Source organism: Canariomyces notabilis, assembly GCF_033297395.1.
Source record: "Canariomyces notabilis strain CBS 508.74 unplaced genomic scaffold N656scaffold_15, whole genome shotgun sequence".
Taxonomy (NCBI): Eukaryota; Fungi; Ascomycota; class Sordariomycetes; order Sordariales; family Chaetomiaceae; genus Canariomyces; species Canariomyces notabilis.
This window is the reverse complement of record NW_027041837.1, coordinates 285,379-306,911: the sequence shown is the minus strand read 5'-3', so window position 1 is coordinate 306,911 and position 21,533 is coordinate 285,379. Positions and strand designations below refer to the sequence as shown.

The 21,533-nt window shown below is 56.3% G+C and overlaps 9 protein-coding genes across 9 annotated transcripts; 4 read left to right on the top strand and 5 right to left on the bottom strand.

Annotated features, from left to right (window-relative positions):
• Positions 1 to 132: 132 nt before the first annotated feature.
• Positions 133 to 1,774, bottom strand: N656DRAFT_769452 (glycoside hydrolase family 7 protein; the record flags this gene model as incomplete). Its single annotated transcript, XM_064813707.1, has 5 exons — positions 133 to 179; positions 256 to 875; positions 953 to 1,189; positions 1,248 to 1,356; positions 1,420 to 1,774. The coding sequence occupies 5 exons, from the start codon at positions 1,772 to 1,774 to the stop codon at positions 133 to 135; spliced, it is 1,368 nt and encodes a 455-aa protein (XP_064668939.1).
• A 3,702-nt stretch (positions 1,775 to 5,476) lies between these two features.
• Positions 5,477 to 6,976, top strand: N656DRAFT_755610 (uncharacterized protein; the record flags this gene model as incomplete). Its single annotated transcript, XM_064813103.1, has 5 exons — positions 5,477 to 5,588; positions 5,660 to 5,799; positions 5,850 to 5,884; positions 5,939 to 5,988; positions 6,036 to 6,976. The coding sequence occupies exons 1-5, from the start codon at positions 5,570 to 5,572 to the stop codon at positions 6,974 to 6,976; spliced, it is 1,185 nt and encodes a 394-aa protein (XP_064668938.1). The 5' UTR covers positions 5,477 to 5,569.
• Positions 6,977 to 7,128: 152 nt separating this feature from the next.
• On the bottom strand, positions 7,129 to 8,190 carry N656DRAFT_780620 (RmlC-like cupin). Its single transcript, XM_064815418.1, has 4 exons — positions 7,649 to 8,190; positions 7,432 to 7,572; positions 7,352 to 7,366; positions 7,129 to 7,279 (listed from the first exon to the last, which is right to left on the bottom strand). Exons 1-4 carry the CDS (start codon positions 7,857 to 7,859, stop codon positions 7,164 to 7,166), a joined length of 483 nt encoding a protein of 160 aa, XP_064668937.1. The 5' UTR covers positions 7,860 to 8,190; the 3' UTR covers positions 7,129 to 7,163.
• N656DRAFT_156740 (uncharacterized protein) lies at positions 8,142 to 10,279 on the top strand. Its single transcript, XM_064808693.1, has 3 exons — positions 8,142 to 8,183; positions 8,243 to 9,734; positions 9,789 to 10,279. The coding sequence occupies exons 2-3, from the start codon at positions 8,435 to 8,437 to the stop codon at positions 10,208 to 10,210; spliced, it is 1,722 nt and encodes a 573-aa protein (XP_064668936.1). The 5' UTR covers positions 8,142 to 8,183; positions 8,243 to 8,434; the 3' UTR covers positions 10,211 to 10,279.
• Positions 10,194 to 11,347, bottom strand: N656DRAFT_780618 (ubiquinone biosynthesis O-methyltransferase). The gene has a single exon (XM_064815417.1). It carries the CDS (start codon positions 11,341 to 11,343, stop codon positions 10,348 to 10,350), a length of 996 nt encoding a protein of 331 aa, XP_064668935.1. The 5' UTR covers positions 11,344 to 11,347; the 3' UTR covers positions 10,194 to 10,347.
• Positions 11,348 to 11,598: 251 nt separating this feature from the next.
• On the top strand, positions 11,599 to 13,095 carry N656DRAFT_780617 (3,4-dihydroxy-2-butanone 4-phosphate synthase). Its single transcript, XM_064815416.1, has 2 exons — positions 11,599 to 12,123; positions 12,191 to 13,095. Exons 1-2 carry the CDS (start codon positions 12,048 to 12,050, stop codon positions 12,823 to 12,825), a joined length of 711 nt encoding a protein of 236 aa, XP_064668934.1. The 5' UTR covers positions 11,599 to 12,047; the 3' UTR covers positions 12,826 to 13,095.
• On the bottom strand, positions 12,986 to 16,182 carry N656DRAFT_755595 (Utp14-domain-containing protein). Its single transcript, XM_064813102.1, has 2 exons — positions 13,455 to 16,182; positions 12,986 to 13,393 (listed from the first exon to the last, which is right to left on the bottom strand). Exons 1-2 carry the CDS (start codon positions 16,068 to 16,070, stop codon positions 13,211 to 13,213), a joined length of 2,799 nt encoding a protein of 932 aa, XP_064668933.1. The 5' UTR covers positions 16,071 to 16,182; the 3' UTR covers positions 12,986 to 13,210.
• A 170-nt stretch (positions 16,183 to 16,352) lies between these two features.
• Positions 16,353 to 17,341, top strand: N656DRAFT_780616 (uncharacterized protein). The gene is made up of 2 exons (XM_064815415.1): positions 16,353 to 16,612; positions 16,728 to 17,341. The coding sequence occupies exons 1-2, from the start codon at positions 16,424 to 16,426 to the stop codon at positions 16,848 to 16,850; spliced, it is 312 nt and encodes a 103-aa protein (XP_064668932.1). The 5' UTR covers positions 16,353 to 16,423; the 3' UTR covers positions 16,851 to 17,341.
• Positions 17,342 to 17,826: 485 nt separating this feature from the next.
• N656DRAFT_733975 (alpha/beta-hydrolase) lies at positions 17,827 to 21,350 on the bottom strand. The gene is made up of 5 exons (XM_064812691.1): positions 20,799 to 21,350; positions 19,777 to 20,745; positions 19,413 to 19,721; positions 19,234 to 19,362; positions 17,827 to 19,180 (listed from the first exon to the last, which is right to left on the bottom strand). Exons 1-5 carry the CDS (start codon positions 20,859 to 20,861, stop codon positions 18,035 to 18,037), a joined length of 2,616 nt encoding a protein of 871 aa, XP_064668931.1. The 5' UTR covers positions 20,862 to 21,350; the 3' UTR covers positions 17,827 to 18,034.
• Positions 21,351 to 21,533: the final 183 nt, after the last annotated feature.

Genomic DNA, 21,533 nt, shown 5'->3' with positions numbered 1-21,533 from the left:
AGTATTTAGATGGCCCCAGGCCCTCTACTAGAACCGATTTTACCTCACAGACTGAATGAACATCCACCCTCCCGGCCCCTTTGCCGGCCAGCTACAGCCCGTGAAATCTCATCAAGACGCCCAGGGATTGCCTTACGGCTGCTTGAAAGTCGAGCCGATAGGACCAAACTTGATGTTTGCTTTGGGCAAAGTCAGCATCATCAATAGAATGGACACAATAGCCCCAACATAGAGAGAAGGATGGCCAAAACTCACAGAAAACCACCTGGTTGTTCCCCTGGCTGGCCTCAATCTCGGCCGGCACGCCCGACGAGGTGTCGCACGTGCCGCGGCCCTTGCCGGGCTCGTCCGGGCTGGCGTCGGTCGGGTAGGTCGAGTCGAGCCAGAGCATGTTGGCGTAGTGGTCGTCCCACAGCGACATGACGAGGACCATGGGCGCGGCGAGGGCCTTGCTGAACTGGGGCATGCCGCCTTTTTCCTCAAAGATGTCGCGGTCGCCAAACGCCACCTTTTGCGCCCGGCAGTACTCGGCCGTGATGCTGTTGCCCGGGTTGCCCTCGATGGCGCTCTCGGCGTTGGCAATCACTTTCCCGCCCTGCACGTAGTACCGCTTGATCTCGGACAGCTGCCCGTCGGAGCCCTTGAGGAACTGGGTTACCACGGTCATTTTTTTGGTTGTGTCCACCGTCATGCCCGGGCCGTAAAAGTCGCGCACCCCCTGCCGGTACGCGTTGAAGTCGCAGCCGTCCGGGTCGCACGTGCCGGAGTACCGCTCGTTCGAGTAGGTCCCGCCGCAGCCGTCGCCCTCGCACCGGTGCTGGCCGACCGTGGTGCAGGGGTGGGGAGTGAAGGCGGTTGAGATGGAGTTTGCTTCCCTGTTATGATATATATCTCTGGTTAGGAGATCATGTTGAAGCGAGAAGACTGGGTGAAAGACGGCTGAGCTACGTACCAGATATCCATCTCGGTGCAGCAAGAACCGTATTTCCCCACACCGGCATTCGCGTCGTTGGACGACCCCTTCCAGTCGCCTACATTGGCCTCGCCGTTGATGAACTTCAAGTCACGCGGGCATTGCGCATCGCAGTAGCCAGTACCATACTTGGCGCCGGCCTTGTTCCCAGGGTACTTGGAAGCGCCACCGTCCTCGTCCATGGAGACGAAATACAGAGCACCATTGAGACCGCATCTTGACTAGCTGTTAGTCTCAATCCCAGGCTGTTAGGCCCATACGGGGTGTGACATACCCGAGCTTCGAAGTATCCACATCAAAGGTAAACTCATTGCCAAGCAGAGTAAACATCTGATACTTGGAAGAACTAGCCATCAAGTACAGGCGGGAGCCAATGTTGGTAGCTTCGCGTCACATTAGGTTAGCCACTCTTCTCGATAAAACCCAAGGACAGGTCCAAGACATACAATACTCCCCCTTGGTGACAAACTTGAGGGTCAAGGCATTCCCGCTGGTCGAAGCGCCGTACGTGCCGGCGTAGTTGGCGCCGTCGACGGCACAGTTCGACGCGCAACCCTGGGGGTCCTTGCAGATGGTCGAGTTCCACGAGTTGCCGTTGTAGCAGTTGGTGTAGCCGTTCTTGTCGTGCACCCACCGCCAGTTGGAGTCGATGGTGACCTCCCCGTTCACCGTCGTGCACGACCCGCCGGCGCTGCACCTCTGCCACGTCATCTTGGGGTGCGTCTCGGTCGTCTCCTTGCCGACCTGCTGCGCGGCGGCCAGCCCCATGAGGGCGGCAAAGGCGGCGAGTCTAGGCATCATCCTGGCAGAAGTCTCGAGGGAGAGAGGGAGAGAGAGACTGTGCGTGACGGGAGAGGTCTAGCGGATGAAGCCAACGCCTGGATCAGGGCCAAGGGCGAGGAGGGATATGGCAAGATTTTATAAGCTGCCATGCCTCGGTCATTCTCTTGAGATCCGTGACGAGTCGTTCCAGGCGCTCGAATAGGAACTCTCCCTCGAGGCAGTTAGATTTGTTCTCTAGCAGGCGGTAAACAGGGCCCGGAAGCCGAAGGCATACTCGTGAGTAACTGAGGCTAAGGTGACCAGTCTCGCAGTAAATGAGTCGGCATGGGGTTTGAGAGAACACGCGGCCTGCATAGACGGTCCCAAGCGCAATATATTTGTCTCAGGAGAACTTTCCTAGCTGCCTACCGTTCCGCCTGGACCAACTGCAAATGCTGAGGGCCCTGCTGTTGGTTTGTGGGGAACGGTTTGCCAGCCAAGGGGGGCACGGTCCCGGTTCAGACTCAGGGCCTTGGTGTATCTGGCGTTGCTCGAATGCTCCTAGGGATCCCATACGCAACGTCAGATCAAGAGCCAGGATTTGTTAACGAAGCTGCCAATAGTCTCTATCCTGGACCTTGCAAACACCGAGACAATATCAAAGGCGGCTCACTGAGAGGCAGTGGTTTGTATGCCGACCCCTCTCCCCACATGTTGTACCACGCCAGTTGATAGAAACAACGGGCCGTCCGGGGGAGTTTCCCCTTGGCTTTAGCCCAGACTTGCAAAGAGCAAGCATTAGACACACCCGCGCTGATGCATCTAGCGCTCATCAGGACGGGCCGAGACCTGTGTGTGGGAAAGCGTGGAAATCTCGCTGCGGAGGCTAAAGATGCAAATGGATATGACGAACCGCTCAAGGCGTGAGCGAGAACTGTGTGAACCGTGATATCAGAGTGGATCTTGCCTCTCAAGCCGTCCCCTGTGCCGCCGCGACTGGGGAAACTACTCCAGCTGCGACTCAACGTTCGGCACTAGATCCGCTGACATTTCACGATAAGGCGCGGAAAGCCAGCCGTGTGTAGAGAAGCCGGATAAAGTGCTCATTGCACGTCCCAGTAAGCAACTTGGGGACATTGTGCAAGGATGAAGCGTGGGGGTGTCCAGAAGTTGAGGAGAGGACAAAGATGAGATTGGATATCTCTACCCTACGCTGGTTGCCAAGGTTGAGAACTCGAGGTAGCAGTCAAGACAAGAGTTTTGGAAAGAGCCTCAAGTCTCAGCTCCTCGAAAGGAAAATATTCCGGTAGGCCCAGAAGCCGCTTGAGCAAATCTTGGAGAGCGAGATCCCCAAAGACGCCGGCTGAAGATTTCAGACCAATCTAGTGACGCTGCGAAAGCTGTTCCCACCGAATGGGTGGGCGAATGGGGAAGCAAAGGGTTAATCCGAAGAGGCTGTCCGGGATATATTAGCCAGCCGCCTGCCTTTAGCCAATACCGCAACCTCAGCCTCAGAGCTTGTCTCGACCCCGACAGATCACCGCCGGCTGAGTCTATCGAGCGATATAGCGGAGGATACCGCATAAAGAGCCAGACTCGATCCATATGTTGTTATCGTTGGTTTGTAATCCGCTCAACCGCCTAATGGTCGAAGGATAACGTTGCGGCGGTTTCTTTCTAGCCGGAACGGACAGAAGGTCCCCGGCCCGAATGTAGACGGGCGAGTCCTGAGCCTTTCCAACTTTGGGTAGTCAGAGGAGATGAGAAAATAATCGCTTCCACAAACTGCAGGCAACCTCCATGAGTTATATGTGATGTATTATCAAGATGCTATTTGAGGGTGGGTAGGGACTCCACGTTCGCCTTTGAACTCCTGGAGCGAGCCAAGAATAGAGCATGCGCAAAACCAGGAGAAGGCAGTTCCGAAATTACGACAACACATGAAGAAGACAGCGACGCGTAATACTTCTAAACGGACTCACCTCATGGGCATGGCAGACCCGGGGTGCAGGGACCAGAAGACTTCCTGTGATACTTGTTGATGTTAGCTTGAGTTTTCAAGACGATGCAGGAAAATGGAAGAACTCGCAAGGAGCGACTTTGTCAGTATTCAAGCCGTGTCACCGGCAGTATCATCAAAGCATGAGCTATGTAGACCGTCGTGATAAAGTTGAAATCATCATAGGAGTCGGGGCTGAAAGGGTATGGGCGTGATAATGCTTACCATTTGCTGTTGGGTTACCAGCGTGTGGCCATGTGTCGTCCATCAACTCGGCGAAGGGCAACTCTGCGATAGTCAGCCGGTGTCAATGCCACGATATGGGCTAGCGTGAAGTGTCGGGTAGAGGTCAGACATGACGGTGTCATCTTCGCGTGAGCTCTGACATATGCTTGTCAAATTTAAAGTCGAGTCATCATGATGGTGTAGGTGCTGTGAAGCGGGAGGCTGAGTTTGCGGCTCTTCGGACAACATACCGGATACAATCGATGCCGAGTGAATACATCCGCAACATTGCGAGAACTGGACCGGTCAGCTGAGATTCGTTCATCGAAACGCAATGACGAGGGGCCGTCCATGGATGTCAGAAAGAGCATGAATGGTAGTTGAAAAGGTTGTCGTCATCCCCGGGATTCCGGATAAGACTCGTCATCTAAAATCATCATGAAAGTGGGAAAGGTTGGGGATATGTTCTTCCATAGACTTACAATTCGGAAGGGTCCAGCAGCTGAAGAGAGTCGTCTCGGACAATCATTCTTCATATGACTGTTAGCTCGATCCCCACAGGCTAGACAACTAGGTCATGTTGTAGATGCTGATCAGTGGACGAGGTTTTCTAGGCCTGTCGCAAAGTGGCATGTCTGCTCATGTGAAATTCGGAGCCCAGTGCCGCTTCATCATGGAAGAATGTTGAGTGCTGGCGAAAAAGCATCCTACTTACTCAGGCAGTCATTGCCATCTGTGTCTCCATGGTTAGCGGCTGATGAGCACAGAAGCAGTCAAGGGAGGGGTGAGGATGGGAAAATCAGAAACAGCCAGTTGTTTTCTTCAAGGTGAAATCAGTCGGTAATTCCAACTTGCCGAAGCAAAGAAGATGATCATCACGTAGAAAAGAAGTAAAGAGTCAAGTTATGTACTGACCTATTGGCATTTTGACCTTCTCGGTGAGGGTGAGGTTGTAGTGTGCAAGGGTCGTCGTGGCTAAGGGCCTCTGTAGCACGCTCCAAAGATACCATTCAACCTTCATCCCACTCGCAATGGCGAATAACTCAAGCCATTTTCAACTCTGTAGCCTGTCATCGGGACTCGTGAGGGTCAAATCAATCCTCCTGGTGGTCTAGTGTCCTACTTGCCAATCAGTTCCTGGCCGGTTTTGAGTTTGAGGAGAACGCGACAGCAACAGCGACCGTGATCAGACTGACGTATCAATTTCTAGTTTCATGTCCATGTATGGATCAAAGACTCTAGTTTGCGGTATTGTGCTGTCATCAGGTAATGGCCTGGTGCTGGCGCGGAAACAACAGAAATGTCACTTACCAGGTGCTGTGATCATGGTGCGAGTTGGAGACTCGAAGGGAAAAAAGACGTGAATGTCCGAGTTTTTGAAGCTGATTTGAGTGTGGGGCACAAGGGAAAATTCCGGTGCAATTGTGGAAGGGTGCTGTGGGGTCCAATAGAGGAACTGCGCCATATTCACGTGAGATCGTTTCGATTTCGCGTTGCTCCACGAACAATCGCGTGCAGACCTGTCAGCATCCGGAAACCGCGTCAGTACATTACATCTTTGTAGAGCGACAAGAAAAATACATCAAGTCCGCTTATAAGCAATACCCATCATGCCTGAAATTGCTGAAGGTATGCTTTCATGAAGAAGACACAAACCCCTTCTCAATACTCGCACTGACCCTAACCTCTGCACATTGCAGTTGCCCGGATTGTCCATTATCTACGCCTGCACTTGGTGGGGAAAACCATCAAGAGTGCAACGGCAATAGAAGACAGCAATGTTTTTGGAAAAGTCGGAACTACCGGCCCAGAGGTGGCTGCGGCATTGACTGGGAAGAAGGTGAGCTGCGGGATGTCGGACAACGCCGTGTGGAATCTAACCTAGACCAGGTCCTTTCGGCGGGAACTCAAGGGAAATACTTTTGGTAGGCTAAAATCGATCAGAGATTTCTGAGACACGCTGTTCTAATGTTCATCAGGCTCGTTCTCGACAAACCGCCGCATCCCGTAATGCACTTTGGCATGACCGGTAGGCCTGGCCCCTAGAGAGAATTCAGTGCAACGACTAAGCAGGAGCAGGCTGGATCCATATCAAGGGAGACCGCACGGCCTACACCAACTACTACAAGAAGATGAAGCCGGAAGAGATAGATATGTGGCCGCCTAAGTATTGGAAATTCCAACTAAAGACCGAAGATCCGGCAGTTGAGGTGGCTTTTACCGATCCTCGGCGCTTTGGGCGCGTCCGTCTAGTGAATTGCCCTGGCGGCGACATCAGAAAATACTCACCGCTGGTCGAGAATGGGCCGGATCCGGTTGTGGATACCGACATCTTCACCGAAGACTTCTTGAAGGAAAAGATGTACTCCCGTCATGTACCCATCAAGGCCCTCCTTCTCGACCAGGCCGTTATCAGTGGGATAGGGAACTGGGTTGGTGATGAAGTTCTATTCCAGGCCGGGCTCCATCCTGAACAGTACTGCGACGATTTTAGCGACGAGCAGATCAAAAAGCTCTACGAATCCATCCGCCACGTCTGCCAATTCGCCGTTGACAAGCTCGGAGATTCAGACCAGTTTCCCGAAGATTGGCTATTCCATTACCGGTGGAGCAAAGGTGCAAAGGGGGGCGCTCACGGTCACCTGCCCAGTGGCGAACGGTTGGCTTTTCTGACCGTTGGTGGGAGAACGAGCTGTTACGCGCCGGACCGCCAAAAGAAGAGCGGCCGAGTTGTGCCAGGGGTAAAAGAGGAGCTCATCGAGTCCGATCCTGAGGAGTCGAAACCGAAAAAGACGGCTAAGTCAAAGGTTGCGAAGGGCGAAGAAGGCCAGGCTCAGACCAAGACAAAGAGGAAGGCTGAAGAGGATGAGAAGCCCGCAAAGAGAAGCAAGGCTGCGCCGAAACAGCAGCTAGCAGCACGCTCGAAGACTAGCAAGACAGAGAAGCCACTGGTGGAATCCACTGAGGTGGACTCTGGCAGGCGGCGTTCAGGGAGGTTGCAAGGGAAAACCGGCTGACTGAGGGACGTCGTCAGTGTTTATTGTCCATCTTCACGACAAATCTACAGCGACGGTTTGGCCGAGGCAGTTTTTGGTCAGACTGGTTGGATTGACATATTCACAGCATGTTTACTTCTTTCTAGAACCATTTTCATTCAGCGAGTAGCTGCGCCCTCAGACATTCCTTTGCCTTAAGTCGGGTCCATTAGGGCTCCGACTCGACATCCGGCGGGAATGTGCCAAACAATGCCATCAAGTGCCGGACCTCGCCTGGAGCGAGCTGTTTGCCACCCTCGGATGCCTTGGCGAGCATTCTGAAATCTAGGGGTTGGTCAGCAGGAGCATTTTCGTTGTTGCCGGCTGATTCGTCAACCGGACAACAAGATCACTCACAATCAACATAGTGACCTGTTTCAAACTGCTGTCAGCTGGCGAAACTCGACGAGAAAATGCTACAGGGACACATTTCATACCCGGAGTAGCAGTCATGTAGCATGCAGCATCCTCCGTCTCGGAAGCGTTCTTGAAGGTATGGATCGCCCCAGGGGGCACTGTCATGAGGTCGCCTTCGGACGCAGTCACCTCGCCGTCGGGAGTCACAAATGTCATGGTTCCTGAACGCGGATTCTACAGTCAACAAAACGACGAAACTGCCCCCCTCTTCCCCTGCCCCCAACGCATATCACCTGCCTTTTGTGACGAGGAAGAGCTCGTCATGAAAACGGTGCCAGTGCATAGGCGGCCCGCTCTTGCCCGCAGGTACCTCAACCAGCACGGCGCTGACTCGGTTCTCGGTCAGCGAGCCATCCTCGTAGACGCGGATTGTCAGGGGCCCGACTCGGAGCGTCTCGGCGGCATCTCGTTTGTACAATTTCACCGGGACGGGACCGCGGATGGGCATTTCGATATGGTGTTTTTTTTTTTTTTTTTCCCACTTTCCTCCTTTTGATGTTTGGGTTGTAAATCAAGCGGTGTCTGAATGCGGGTTTCCCGTTGTGAGGTCTTCGGGGGGGCAGCCGGTCCCCGCTTTGACTTCGGCTTGCTGCTGTGGACTGCCAGCGCTCCGGGCCGGACCTCCAGTGGCGGCTTTCTATTTACACTAGTGTTGCACAAAGATGACCTGAGCGGCACAGCTATGCGTACCTCGTCTAACCTACCCGAGGCCGCTCAACATGCGGTTATGCCCAGGTCAGCAGTGAAGGACGGAGAGTCGGCGGCTTTTATGGTAAGCTCGTGTTACGAAACCGTATCGTATCAGTATCGTTATTTACACCACTACAACAGCTGAGCTGAGCCAAGACCTCAGCTTTCAGCCCACTGTCCAGGCTCCAAGGCACCTTCGCGGGCTGGATCAACCAAGTCCTCAAAATGTCTGCGACTGCAAACCGCCCGGGCTCCAAGTCCAGCGTCCGAGTTTTGTGATTAGCCTTCCAACGCTCCCTTACGACTCACAACACCCCGACATCCGTGGCAGCCATGCCCGAGTCTTCGGGCTATACGGCGACGGATGTGATCACCTACATTGGCGTGCCGCTTGCCGTGCTCGGGGTGCTGCCGATCCTGTACAACACAGTCGCAACGCTCGCGGCGCTCTCGCGCATCCGGCGCATGCTGCGGCACAGCCGGCTGACGGCCCTGACGCGCAGCGACGTGGTCAACCGCGTCATCGAGATCGAGCTGCCCCGGTACGCCGTGCGGCCCTGGGACCGCTTCGCCAACCGCGACGAGTACTGGACACTCTCGCGCCACCCGTCCAGCATCCCCGGAGGCAGCTGGACCACATTCAACTGGCGCACCAACGTCATTGGCCACAACACGCAGCGCGTCGAGTATGCCGACCAGCTCCGCCAGCCCCAGGTCGAGGTGGCCTTTGACGACCTCATCTGCTACCTGCTCGATCTCGGCGCCGTGCCCGATCCTCATGGGTGGCGGCTCCTGCGTTCGACGGGCCTGTGGACCCCCGTCGGCTGCGCCCTGATGCTGTCGCCCGACGGGAGAGAGAAGGCTCTGACTCTTGCGCCGCTGGACGGTTCAGACGGGCATCTGAGTCTGGCCGTCTCCTGGTTTGGTCCGTGGACTACGCGCGACTACTCTCACTTGCCGCCGTACTGGGTGCGTCTGCCACCACCGCCGCCGCCGCCACCGGTTGATGGAACCAAGAAGAACTCAATTCCCGGCGAAGACTCCAGGTCAGCGGCAGAGGAGAGCGTGGAACCCCTTCAGGACGGCTCCTCAAGTCTGCACAAGGCATCTCTGGATTCTGCGCGGCGGCAGGGCGCATCCAACGCGCGGCAGCCCATCACGTGCCAAATATCCGCGGAGGGCATCGTGACAGCGCTGTGCCAGGACGCAGAGGCGCCGCTGCAGAGCACGCTGCAGCTCGACAGCCTGTACATCGAGCACATCCGGGTGCGGCGACCCGGAGGGACGGCGTCATCGAACGGCGTCTGGTTCGCCAGCGCCGCCACCGCCTACGGGACCACGAGCCAGACGGTGCTGTGGAACTACAAGATCCCGGACGAGATCCTCGCCTTTTCGCGCAAGGAGACGGTGCCATGCGGTGTCATGGTGCTGCTGGATGTAGTCGGCGAGTCGGCGACGCCCGATTGGGCGACAAAGCACGGCGGGGACCACGCCGCGCACCTGGAGCAGTTCTCTAGGAGAGCCCGCGAGCAACGAGCAGCTATGGAGGCCGAAGCAAGGCTGCCGCCGGCGGAGAAGGCGCAGGCTGTGAGGGACAGGATGATGAGGGAGAACGAGCAGCGGATGCAGGACAGTAAGTCGAGCCAACAAACTCGAATGCCGATTCCACCCAAACTCACCTAAACAGTGCGTGATCGGCTGCGGCTTGAGACCCAGCGGAAGGAGGCCCGCATGCAAGAAGCGCTGCAGAGCCCAAAGTGGGATACGAAACTCGTCGCCGAACACAACCTTGCGTGGCTAAAGACCACGGGTGTCGTGTCTGCCGAGATGGGGCTGAAGGAAGTCGTGGGCACTCTACTTCACCGGATGGTTCTCGATGGCGAATTCACTTCGACGCTCTGCAGGATGCTCGATCTGTGGAAGGCGTGGGCCGAGAACGGGGGCATGCGGAAGTCGGACTTTGCCGCTCTGCAGGAGGATCAGACTACGTTTGCGTATGCCACGCTGCTGGTCGCCCTGATCAAGGACACGGCGACGGCCCTGGAAGGCACCTTGTCAATGGACCTGCAGGAGTGTCTACGGATGTGGCGCACAGTCCGGTTAGGGTAGCCATGTAATCGCTCTATGCCTGTACAGATCCAACCATCCATCCGCATTTGCCCATGATATCCATAATATACAACACTACAAGTATTTGTACAGCGCCCACCACACAACCACCCTCATGGATCCCCCGCCTCAAGTTCTCAACCAAGCCTCTGCACCCCAAAGAAGTAATTCCCCACCTTCTCACTGCCCCTGACCTCCCTCCACCCAAACCCAGGGACATACACCACCCCCATGACCCTGGGCGTGCCCCATCTGCCCAACCCTTTCCCCTCAGCACCCGCAAAAAACGCCTCCAACTCATGCGCATTAACATACTTTGCCCAGTCGTGCGTACCGCGCGGGACAACCCTCAACAAATCCTCCGCAACAAGGTTCGTCACAACCCAGCTGGTCCACGTCCGTGCGATGGTGCTCATGACGAGCCAGCCGCCGTCGGGCCGCACGAAGCGGGCCACGCGCGAGAGGAACTCGGCTGGGTAGTCGACGTGCTCGAGGACTTCGAAGAGGGAGACTACGTCATAGTATCCTCCGTTGTTATTGTTATTGTCATCAGGAAGGGGAAGCGCCTCGATCGGCGTGCAGAGGTATTCAAGCTTCCCGCGCAGGGCCGGGTCCCGCCGCGCGTGGGCGCGCGCTACTGACAAGACTGCCTCAGACGGGTCGACCGCACGCACGTGTGCTGTGTTGGCGAGCCGCGCGGCGGACTCGGCGAAGATCCCGCCGCCGCAGCCTACGTCGAGGTATCGAAGTTTGGTTGGAGTTTGTTGTTGTCGTTGTTGTTGATGTGTGGAGGAAGAGGAGGAGAGGCAGGCGCGGATAAAGTCGTGGCGCAGCGGGTTCATCAGGTGCAGCGGTCGTGACGGGCCGTGAGGGTCCCACCAGGACGAGGCCAGCGCGGAGAAGTGGGAGATTTCGGTCGCATTGACGGAATATGGTGATGATGATGATGGTGGTGGTGCGTGGGATGCGGAGGCGGAGGAGGAAGCTGTTGTACTGCTGGTTGCGCTGAGATAATGTCGTGTTTGTGTTGGTTGCGACGGATGAAGAGGCAGTTGTGGTGCTGCACCGCGACGGGCGTACAGCCGCCCGGGGCGGAGAAGCGCCGTCGCGTGTCTTGAAGGCGTTGCCCGCATGTTCGGTTCGGAGAAGCGGGCGATGACGGAGGAGGTTCAAGGCTGGGCCGGAACTCTTCCCGGGAATTTTGATTGTCGGCGTGCCGCAAGGGTGCATGCAGTGCACCCGCAGGGATTGCAAGGGCGCGCGCGTTCTAGAACAATTCTAGCGCGCCCTGCCCTTGGCCCCACAAACGAAGACCCCGCGGCTGCAGCCAGCCGACTTTTGGCACCATGGGCCACTGAGATAGCCGAGGTCGGTGGAAGGAGAAATAAGGTGTTTGTCAGCGCCGGTCATCAATTAGTTGGCAAGACACAAAGACATCGTGTTAATTATGTAAGAATGACTGAAGATTGGCAATGGCATTGTATTTTTCCTGGTCCTTCGGGTATAGAGAACATGAACTTTGTATAACGTTGACTTTCCCAGAGGATGCCGAATCTTCGGCATGCGGGGCCCACTTGCGCCGATTGATCCCCCTCTGACTGGCTTCTCTTTTCGACTGACATCTGACTCTCTCACTTATAGTCTCCTTGTTTGTCAAGACGAACCTGAAATTTTCTCGCACAATTGAATAAATCACCGGTCCTTAGATATTAGATGGTTGAATAATCCAACTAGTGCAATCGAATTGGTATATCTCAAACCTCCAAAATCCGCCTCCGGTCGATCCGCGCCATCTCCCCGCTGCCGCAAACCAGCACCCGCCGACCCAAATCGCACGATGCCTTCCACCATCTCCCCAGGCGAGATTGACGCCTCACAATTCGACAGCATCCCCGACGCGATCCAAGCAATCCGTAACTGGCCCCAAATCCCATGACAAAACCACTCACCCACCCACTAACCACCCCTCTTCTCACACAGGCAACGGCGAGTTCGTAGTCGTCCTGGACGACCCCTCGCGAGAGAACGAAGCAGACCTCGTAATCGCCGCCGAGGGGATTACAACGCAACAAATGGCGTTTCTAATCCGTCACTCCTCCGGACTCATCTGCGCACCAATCCTCCCACAGCGCGCCGCCGACCTGGACCTGCCGCCCATGGTAGCGCGCAGCGAGGACCCCCGGGGCACCGCCTACACCATCAGCGTCGACTCATCCGACCCGTCCGTGACGACGGGCATCAGCGCGCACGACCGCGCCCTGGCCTGCCGCGCGCTTGCCGACGACGAGGGCTCCCACCGACAGAGCTTCCGCCGGCCGGGCCATGTCTTTCCCTTGCGCGCCGTCCCCGGGGGTGTGCGCAAGCGCCGCGGCCACACCGAGGCCGCGCTTGACCTGTGCCGGTTGGCTGGCAAGAAGCCTGCGGCTGTGATTTGCGAGCTGGTTGATGACGGTGAGGAGGTCCCCGGCCGGGCGGTCCGTGAGGAGCCCGGGATGCTCCGCGGCGAGGCATGCGTGGCGTTTGCGAGGAAGTGGGGGCTCAAGGTGTGCACCATTGCCGATCTGGTTAGGTACTTGGAGAAGACTGAGGGGAAGCTCGAGATAAACGGTTCGTGACGGGTCGGGTATGAAAAGGCCACGAGACGGTACGGGACGTTTGTGCACCGATGGCGGTCTCGTGTGGCCCCAGGTGATATGCTGTATCACAGGGTATTGTTTCAAACGCATGGGCAGGCAGTTTGGATATGTTCGAGGAAACTGTCTATACTACAAGGTTGTGTAACTATGCTCTTGGTTCCTGGCGCAACTGTAATCTGCATAGGGTGGGTTGGTAGACTAAAAGGAATTATCTCGACTGCAAATTAGATCGCGACTCATTCCTCATCCCAACTGTCTTACATACACCAGTCAAATGCAAGAGACATGTACCAGATGACTCCAATTCCACTTTTGTATATCCGATCTATGCAATAACCCCTATGCCCAAGCCCAACAGCTATCCTTAATACATCGGCTTTGACATTGGCGCAATGATGCCCTGCTTGACAATGACCCTCGGCTTGGTCGCGTCCTGGAAAGTCTCCTTGGTCATCCATTCCGGCCCAACAGGCAACCGCAGAGACCGTTCGTATTGTTGCTGGGACTCGAACGGGTGAGGCAGCTGCGTGGCAAGATACTTGTCGTTCTACACAAGTCACAGTTAGCCTTGGCTCGGAAAATGCAGTCGATTACCGGGGTAAACAAACCTTTCTCACGCGCTTCTCGCTCACAATAACTCCCTTGAGCCTGAAATCCTGACGGTCCTTCTTCTTGACACCTTCGACTTTGGTGACGAACCGCCCTTGGTGCCGCTTCTTCTCGCGGTTGCTCACGCCCTCACCCACCCAGCCGCCCCAGCCAGGAAGAGTATTGTCAATCTCCTTTTCGTCGTCCTCCCGCACAATCTCGGCCTTCTCCTCCTCAAATTGCGCGGCAACGTCATCGCCGGCAAAGGCCCGGTTGAGCAGCTCCAGGTCGCGGATGGCCAAAGGCAGGTGCATAGCATCTTCATCATCTGAGTCGTGAGCGTTGTCTGTAGAACCCTTCTCAGCCGGCTCGGACTTGGTTTTGGGCTTGGATGGCTTGGCCACAGCCATCGCCTCCTTGGAGAAGTCGAGCTCCACGTTCGTGCTCTTGGCCACCTTTTTGCTCTTACGACCATCGGGCCCAACGTAAGACCATGCGCCAGCCGCGCCAGGAGCTGACGGCCCCGTTTCGGTGTCAGGGACACGTTGGGATTGTGATGCCGATTTCGCCTGATCTGTGGATGGCTTGGATGAGACGGACCCAGGCCCTGTGGGCTTCTTGGCTGGAGCCGGGTTGGCGGGCTTGACGGCTTCAGCTCCATTGCCCATGCCAAACTGTCGGCGACCAATATCCCTCTCGTCCGGATCAGAACTGCCGTCATAATCAGAGTCTAGCTCGCGTCGTATCTGCGCAACAAGTTCGTCATTCTCCTTCTTTCGCTGCTCCTCGGCCCGCTGCATGAACTTCATTTGCATGAGCTTTGACCGAGGCTCACCCTCGTCTTCGTAGGCAGCTGCACGGTCAAGCTCTGCGAGGAGACGACGTCGATCGTCCGCATCTGAGCCATCCGACACCTCGGAACCGTTGTCCTCATCGTCTGAGCCGTCCTTCCGGCCCTCAATACGACGGCGCAGCTCTTCCTTTCTCCGTGCCATGTCGGTAAGACCAGCCCGGAAATCTTCATCCCACACTGCGCGGCCGGCTTTCTTGCCTAGCTTAGCCCACTTGCTCTCCCGATGGCGAGTGCCCATCCGCTCCATGGCTCTCCTCCGCTCCTGGGCTTCGCGCTCCTCATCCGAGTCTAGCAGGCCCGCTTCAGCCAGTTGCTCATGCTCGGCCTGTTCCTGGCGGAGGAGTTCTTTGCGGTGGATGCGGCGGTACGCCTTGCTCTTGATCTTCTTGATACGCTTCGCTCTGGCCATCTCGCGCGAGTGCCTCTCCCGCTCGAGCCGGCGCTGCCGCAGAATTTCTTTCTGCTCAGCTTGCGACAGTCCAGGCTGCTTGTCACCCTCGCCCTCCTCCTTTTTGGGCTTAGCGCTAGGTCCAAGCCCACTCTCCTCCATGATGGCCAGGATGGTTTGCTCCAGCTCCGTGCCTGACGTTTTCTGTGTGATGGGCATGAGCTCTCCGCTATTGAGGCCTCTGTCGTGGGCGTTCTGCGCGAGAGGAAAGATCAAGTGGTCGGCTCGCCGGTTGTGCTTGACTGTCTCTATCCACCGGTCGAGCGTCTCATTTGTCTTCTCGTACGCTGCACTCCGAAGCAGCCGGTCCTGCTGGCGTTTGGCGAGGGGAACATCAAGCTTTTTGGAAGAGCCCGGCTTGACGGCCTTATCTTCCTTGTTCATGAGCCTGATGGACCGCTTGATGTGCTCATCCTTGACGCCAAACAGCCCGAGATCCTTCAGAGTCAGCTTGTTTTTGTTCTGTGCCGAGTCCTGGCCCTCTTCATCCTTCTCGTCTTCCCCGGCAAACCCAGCAATCATGCTCTGCAAAGCGCCCAGTTTTGACGGGTCATCCTCGTCCTCCTCATCCTCTTCACTCTCGTCATCTCCATCGGTAGACTCCTCGTCCTCTTCTTCCGAGCCAGAACCAGACCCCTCACCCTGTTGTTCCCCGTCCTCATCCTCCGAGAACTGATCCAGGGCAGTTGCCAAATCAATAGCATCCGAGCCGAGGGACTCCAAATCCTCCTCTCCTTCCCCTTCCCCTTCCCCTTCCCCTTCCCCTTCATCTTCCTCCTCTGCTGCCCGTTTCTTCTTGGACCCGCCCTTACTCCCCGAAAAAGCAAACCCCTCAAAGCGCTCCTCATCACTCTCGCCAAACGCCTCGTCCGAGTCCAGCTCCGAGTCCTCATCCTCCCCCGCTACGCCAACATGCCACTCGTCGCTTTCGCTCCCGCCTTCGGCGTCGCCGCCGTCGTCGTCAGAGAAACCGTCAAACCCATCTCCACCGTCGTCCCTGCGTGCCCGCTTATTCCTCGGAGGAGCAGCGCCATCCTCCCCATCACTGTCACCAAACCCATCTTCGTCTTCTTCCTCGTCGAGTTGCCTCTTCTTGCGACTCCGTTGACCGCCGCCGTCGTGCTCCTCCAGCCCGCGGGTGCGCACGCCCTTGGTCGACTCGGGAAACTGTTCAGCGGCGAGGGCAAAGGCATCGAGGGCTTTGGAGGTAGCTTTCGCCCGGGACTTTTTGAAGGATTTGGATTTTGATTGGGAACGGTGGGATTTGCTGCTGTTGTTGCTGTTGCTGCCGCTGCCGCCCAGAAGCGGGCGGCCATGGGCTTGTCGGCCAGGCATTTTGCCTGGACTGGCTTTGAAGTGATGGGTGCTATGTACCGATCGGGGGTGTAGAATGGGTGTGCTGGGAAATATTTATTTTCTGCCGGGGGATATTCGCGGGTCGTTTGGGCGGTGAAGAAGGAGGATTGGCATTGGTGGGGCGGCGGGACTCAGTATTGCGGGACAGCAGATGTGGGTCAGTCTTGGCACGCTTTGCCTGCCGGGAATTGCGAGGGTTGATGCGGCAATCTCAAAATTTCCCGACGGCAGCAGTTTCGCGAGTTCATCAATCCTCGACCCCTAGCGTCGACAGCCACGCGCGATCACCCATACTCACCCTCTACACACCGCCCCAGCCGGACACCGCCAAAATGCAGCCCACCCGCGCCCTTCTGGGCATGCGCTACCGCAAGCTGCGGCTTACGACCAAGGACATCAACAAGGGCTACTACAAGGGCACGCGAACGGGGTCCATGGGCCGGCACACCAAGAAGGGTGGCTACATTATCGAGTGGCACAAGGTGCGAACTTATGTCTGCCCCCCGCTGGACGGCTTCAAGGTACGCAGCAACCACGGCAATTCCATGCGGAGGAGGATTAAAGGGAAGGGAAACGAGGCAGAACGGGTTGAAATGACGGCATGGAATGGAATGACAAGCTGATGTGGGATTCTAGCTCACGCCGTTCGTGACCAACAACATGCCCAGGACGTTCGGGCAGTACTCTGGTGACCCGCTTGGACCGAAGAGCCCTGCGTTATACCTTGCCCGGTGGAAGGCCGAGAACGGGTTGGATTAAGAGACGTGCCCATGCCGAAGAACCGAGATTTATGCTATCGGTTGGGGACTACTAGTTGGACTTTGAGGATCTAGAGAGCCCCGGCGATCCTGGTCTAGAGACAGATGCCACTAGGAAGGTGGGCAATGTCTTGTACGCCTGCGGCTGCGACGGAGAGGACGGTATTGTATTATGGAACGGCGTTCTCAGGCGTTGTCGAGGTAAAATCTGTACAAAATCGACTGGGCGAAATACACAATGGCTTTCACACAATCCACTTGGTGGAACTCCATGGGGTGGTGCAAGGAAGACGGCACCGGCGGCTTGGTCAAGGGCACATATCCACTCGAGCTCTATCTATGTCTCGAAGATCTGGATGTATTTGGGGATGAGGGATCGCAACTCGGCCGAACATGGTGCTATCGCCCTCATTAACAACGCACAACAGTGCTGATCGAACGCCTCCCATAGAGTACAGTCAGCCCAGGTGAGACGCGCCAGCCAAAAGATCCCTTCGTCAAGAAAGGGGCCCTCGGCCCCTCGGCCTCCCACTCTTTTCCGCTAGGCCTACCTAAAGCACACGGCGGTCCCAAAGTGGCTTTGCATCTCTTCCTACTAGCAGCGACTGGATAACGAGAACATGTTCGCATTTCCATTTCCACCTCCTCAAACGAGAGCACTGTAGAGTGAGGGTACAATGTACCTATCAAATGCGTCTTCTGACCCACCTGCTATACACTTCTCTATTGCGGCCTCCTGGCCCTACTCCTGAAAGAGTGACTGGCCCTACTCCTGAAAGAGTGACCGTCCAGCTGATGGACCTGGTATTGATCCACTATATAAGGGAAGAATCCGCCTTCGTTCCGTCACATACGATCATACCTACTGGAAAGCTCGGGATCCCGTCCGCTCTCCCCTAGATAAACCAGTAAGGGCCAGATTAGTAGTTGGGTCGGTGACGACCAGCGAATCCCTGGTGTTGTATGTTTTTATTCTTCTGTTTTTCATTATCTTTGCTTATTATTCTTCTGCTTGTTTATTTTTCTTTTGCATGAATCAATCTCCAATGCAGTTGGCTTACACCACATACATATTTCGTACGTCTATCCTGCATTAATGCTTGGGGTCCCAGATCCGGCCGACAATGTGACTGAACCAACACAATAAGAATCAACATCCCAAGGGTATCATACAGAGCACAGACGCTAGGGACTCGCCCTCGGAACCTCCTCGGCCGTGATGAACCGCTCCATGCCAGGCCTCTCAACAAGTGAAAACGGAGTCAGGAAAGGGGTCGCCGCTGTTCCCTGGCTTGCATCATCCCCATCACGACTCCGGTCATGCTCGGCACTCTCTATCGTCCCAGGATTCTCCGAATCCTCGTTCGCCAGGAGCACCGCAGAGGCGCTGCTTGAATCTACGGTCGATGGCCTGATGGATCTTTGATCCATCGGAGTCGCAAGCGTTATCATGCTGGCCGTTTCTGGCTCCTTGCGCAAGCTGAACGGCGACGCCAAACCCCCGAGCATGACCCGCTTGCCGGTAACCCCAGTCACCATGGCGTCGTCCGGGGACAGCAGCTGCTTGGCATTCGTTTCCGGCGATGCCAGCTTCCCAGTGTCGCCACCGTCATCTCCAACGGGCCCGGCAGGCCGTAAATCCGCCTTGCCGCCCGCCGCGTCTCCTCCGTCAGTCTGGTGCTCGTCTCTGACCATGGTCCGCCACGCACGACCGGTGGCTCGGTCAGTCGTCGACGGCGGCAGATTCTCCTGCCTCGCCGACTGCTCCTGCTTCTCCAAGTCCGAGAAGGCGCGGGCGCCTTGTCCCTGGCCCGGCGTAGCAGCCGTAACCTCGGGCGTCTTTTCGGCCTGATGTTCTCTCTTGACCGTCATCTGATCGTGCTTGGATCCCCACAGCGCCCAGAGCGACAAGCCCATACTTCGAGCTTTGGCCTTCTCGAACTCCTTTGTGCCGAGCCTCCTACGCCCGGCTAGCGCGCTCGGCGGCGGGAGTTCTCCTTCTCCGAATACCTCGTAACCAACCGCCATGTCCCTTAAGCGCTTCATGTGAATGCGGGCCTTGGTTTGCTTGTACCGAGCGTCCCACCGCCTCTTGTGCTCGAGCCATTTGCGGACCGTGCCGACTTTGACCACGCCGACCAGGTCGCGTGGCATGCTGCATCCCGGGAGCTCTTCGGGGGGTTCTAGGGGAAATATATCGCCGTGTCGTGTGACTCGTTGACGGATCATGTGGTTCTCGAACGGTGGAAGCGGGTACCCAGCTCTGCCAATCGAGGTTTCGATACGGCGTCTGACCTTTTGCGCTTTGTCCGATGTGTTTTCCTTCCCATTCTTGTTCGGCATGTCAGCACTCATCTTGGGCGATCTTGTCACATAGGACTTGCCTTTTCTACCTCTTCGCTCTCACTTGACGAGCTGGACGTCGAGATGACAGATATCGCATCGTCGTGAAGGATATCAATCTCTGTTTTCTGGGCTCTGGCCAGTGCCCAAGCCGAGAACTGTGAGACGCTCTGGATTGCAGTCAGAACCTGTAGGTGAATAAAGCACCGCCTCCACATACCCTGTACATGTACTTTGCTGGTCTGGTAAAACTCAGCGTCGGCGCAACATGGCACAGGTCCTCCCACACTTGCAGCTGTACGTCTGTGGGCTTATACCGGTCGACCAAACCACGGGCTTGTTCGTCCATCAGCGCGTCTGGCGGTAGATACTTGGCCGGGTCGGCACATTTATGGGCAAGATAGATTTGCTCGTCCCGCAGCATTTCGCCGCCTCCAACCATAATCAGCAAGGGCGGTAGGCCACCGAGCGTCGGTTGCATTATGGGGCTGACCAAGGGGTGAGCCAAAAGCTCGTTGGTCGTATACATCTTGGGTCCTCATCAGTACAGATTAGACGACTCGCAGCTCAACAGCGAAACGAACCTGGATCTGCTCCTTGACTTCGACTCGCTCACCGTCAATGTCAAACATCAGTCGATGGGTCTTTTCGGCGACGTCTTTGACAGTCGGGATGCCACTACTCTTATCCGGTCCGCCCACTTGGCCCTCGATTTTCTCTTTTTGTTGCAGAGCAGCCTTCTTTAGCTCTTCGAGCTCTGCCTCGTCAGGAGGCGGCCACGCCATGGACGGCTTGTGATGGAACCCCGATGGTGGTATGTAGTCGAGCGGACAATCTCCTGCCACGCTGGGAAAGGAATGGGTGAGATCGACCCAGGGACTAATCAGCACAGCTCCCGCAGGCAGCGGCACCCCCCTATCTCTGAGAATGACCATCATTGACAGAATCATGCCAGCACCTGCCGAATCACCGGCCAGTATGATTGTGTTGGGGTCCTGCGACGAAATGAGGTACAGATACGTGGCAAGGCAGTCTTGAAGGCCGCATGGGAAAGGGAACTGGGGCGCAAGGCGGTACTTGGGTGCAAGTGCCCGCGCCTTGAGCTTTCTAGCATATCGCTGGATCTGATAGCGGTGCTCGTCAACGCTGCCAAAGTAGTAGGCGCCTCCGTGAACGTAGAGCATGACGCGGTTTCCGGGCTCAGCGTTCTTCTTGCGCTCCTGATAGTCGGACTTCATTTCTATCCACTCTGCTTTGAGAGGGCTTTTGGGCACGCGCCACTGCCACCACTGTTTCCCGCCGACCTGGCGGATGCCCTCTGGTCCGAGCTGCTCAATCAGAAGATCGGCCGCATGCAGAAGGTCCTTCTCGGGAACCTCGACATGGTCGACCCTGACCCATTGTGGATGTGGCACCCACTGGCTGGTGAAGGCTTGCAGTTCCTCGACGGTATGGCGCGAGGAATAGGCAAGAAATGAGCGGATGAGATGGAGTCCTTCATCGTACGAGAGATGGGCTGTTGGCTTGTGAGCGAGAGGCTTACGCTTGAAATACTGTCCCGCTGTTAATCCATGTCTCATACCCCCGATTATCGTCTATAACTTACATGAGCAAAGAGCGTGGAGACCACCGTAGGGGTGACAGCCAGGCCCACCGTCGCAGTGTTCATCGTGATCAACTCGAGGGTCTGGTCTGGCTGCACCGTCGTTTGTAGTGTTGCACGGAAATGGGTGAGGGGGCTTGGGTAGTAAGAAATTCCTTTTAGTTTCCCTCTAACTTGATGTCATCAACAGGTGAAGCCCAACCGAAGGCGTTTGCCGAGACCAATGGCATGTGCTTGGTAAGGTCAAGGGACAGTAGTGTAAAGCGATTGGATGAATTCCTTGGCACAGATCATAGGTAAGATGCCAAGGTGAGCGGCGTTGATCTTGCCTTGGGACGAGAATCTCTCGGGGGTTGGCAACTGCCGTACGAAGGTATAACAAGCCGCACAACGGGCAAACACCAGGTTCCTTTCAGACGAAAGTTTGTTGCAAACAACTTCTAATGTGTTGGCTAAGACAACCAGATAGTAAAACTCCCAAGGGAAAACCAAAATCGATCGACTATGCCGTCCCAGGTCGTACGTATCCGTACACTAGGTGCTGTTTTGAGATCTCGTCAGGGGCCGAATTCAGGTACAGTAACCCCTGTAGTTAGCGTTCCTTCCCGAAAGATAGCGCTAAGCGCTGAAGCTTAGAGCACAGACCTCTCTCCAAACCGCCCGATAGCGATAAGATAGGCAACTCGAGGAAGATGCAAGCACCGCGTCACCTTGAGCTGCCTACCCTACCTACCCTGA

Excerpts from the sequence above, each read along its gene's own strand:
- N656DRAFT_780620 (XM_064815418.1), bottom strand. The coding sequence starts at position 7,859 with ATGCCCATCCGCGGTCCCGTCCCGGTGAAATTGTACAAACGAGATGCC. Across the intron at positions 7,573-7,648 it reads GCTCTTCCTCGTCACAAAAG|GAACCATGACATTTGTGACT; the intron begins GCAGGTGATATG and ends ATCCGCGTTCAG.
- N656DRAFT_156740 (XM_064808693.1), top strand. The coding sequence starts at position 8,435 with ATGCCCGAGTCTTCGGGCTATACGGCGACGGATGTGATCACCTACATT. Across the intron at positions 9,735-9,788 it reads CGAGCAGCGGATGCAGGACA|TGCGTGATCGGCTGCGGCTT; the intron begins GTAAGTCGAGCC and ends TCACCTAAACAG.
- N656DRAFT_780618 (XM_064815417.1), bottom strand. The coding sequence starts at position 11,343 with ATGCGGGCAACGCCTTCAAGACACGCGACGGCGCTTCTCCGCCCCGGG.
- N656DRAFT_780617 (XM_064815416.1), top strand. The coding sequence starts at position 12,048 with ATGCCTTCCACCATCTCCCCAGGCGAGATTGACGCCTCACAATTCGAC. Across the intron at positions 12,124-12,190 it reads CGACGCGATCCAAGCAATCC|GCAACGGCGAGTTCGTAGTC; the intron begins GTAACTGGCCCC and ends CTTCTCACACAG.
- N656DRAFT_755595 (XM_064813102.1), bottom strand. The coding sequence starts at position 16,070 with ATGCCTGGCCGACAAGCCCATGGCCGCCCGCTTCTGGGCGGCAGCGGC. Across the intron at positions 13,394-13,454 it reads GCGAGAAGCGCGTGAGAAAG|AACGACAAGTATCTTGCCAC; the intron begins GTTTGTTTACCC and ends TGACTTGTGTAG.
- N656DRAFT_780616 (XM_064815415.1), top strand. The coding sequence starts at position 16,424 with ATGCAGCCCACCCGCGCCCTTCTGGGCATGCGCTACCGCAAGCTGCGG. Across the intron at positions 16,613-16,727 it reads CCCCGCTGGACGGCTTCAAG|CTCACGCCGTTCGTGACCAA; the intron begins GTACGCAGCAAC and ends GTGGGATTCTAG.
- N656DRAFT_733975 (XM_064812691.1), bottom strand. The coding sequence starts at position 20,861 with ATGAACACTGCGACGGTGGGCCTGGCTGTCACCCCTACGGTGGTCTCC. Across the intron at positions 19,722-19,776 it reads AAGTCAAGGAGCAGATCCAG|ATGTATACGACCAACGAGCT; the intron begins GTTCGTTTCGCT and ends TGAGGACCCAAG. Across the intron at positions 19,363-19,412 it reads CAGCAAAGTACATGTACAGG|AGCGTCTCACAGTTCTCGGC; the intron begins GTATGTGGAGGC and ends ACTGCAATCCAG.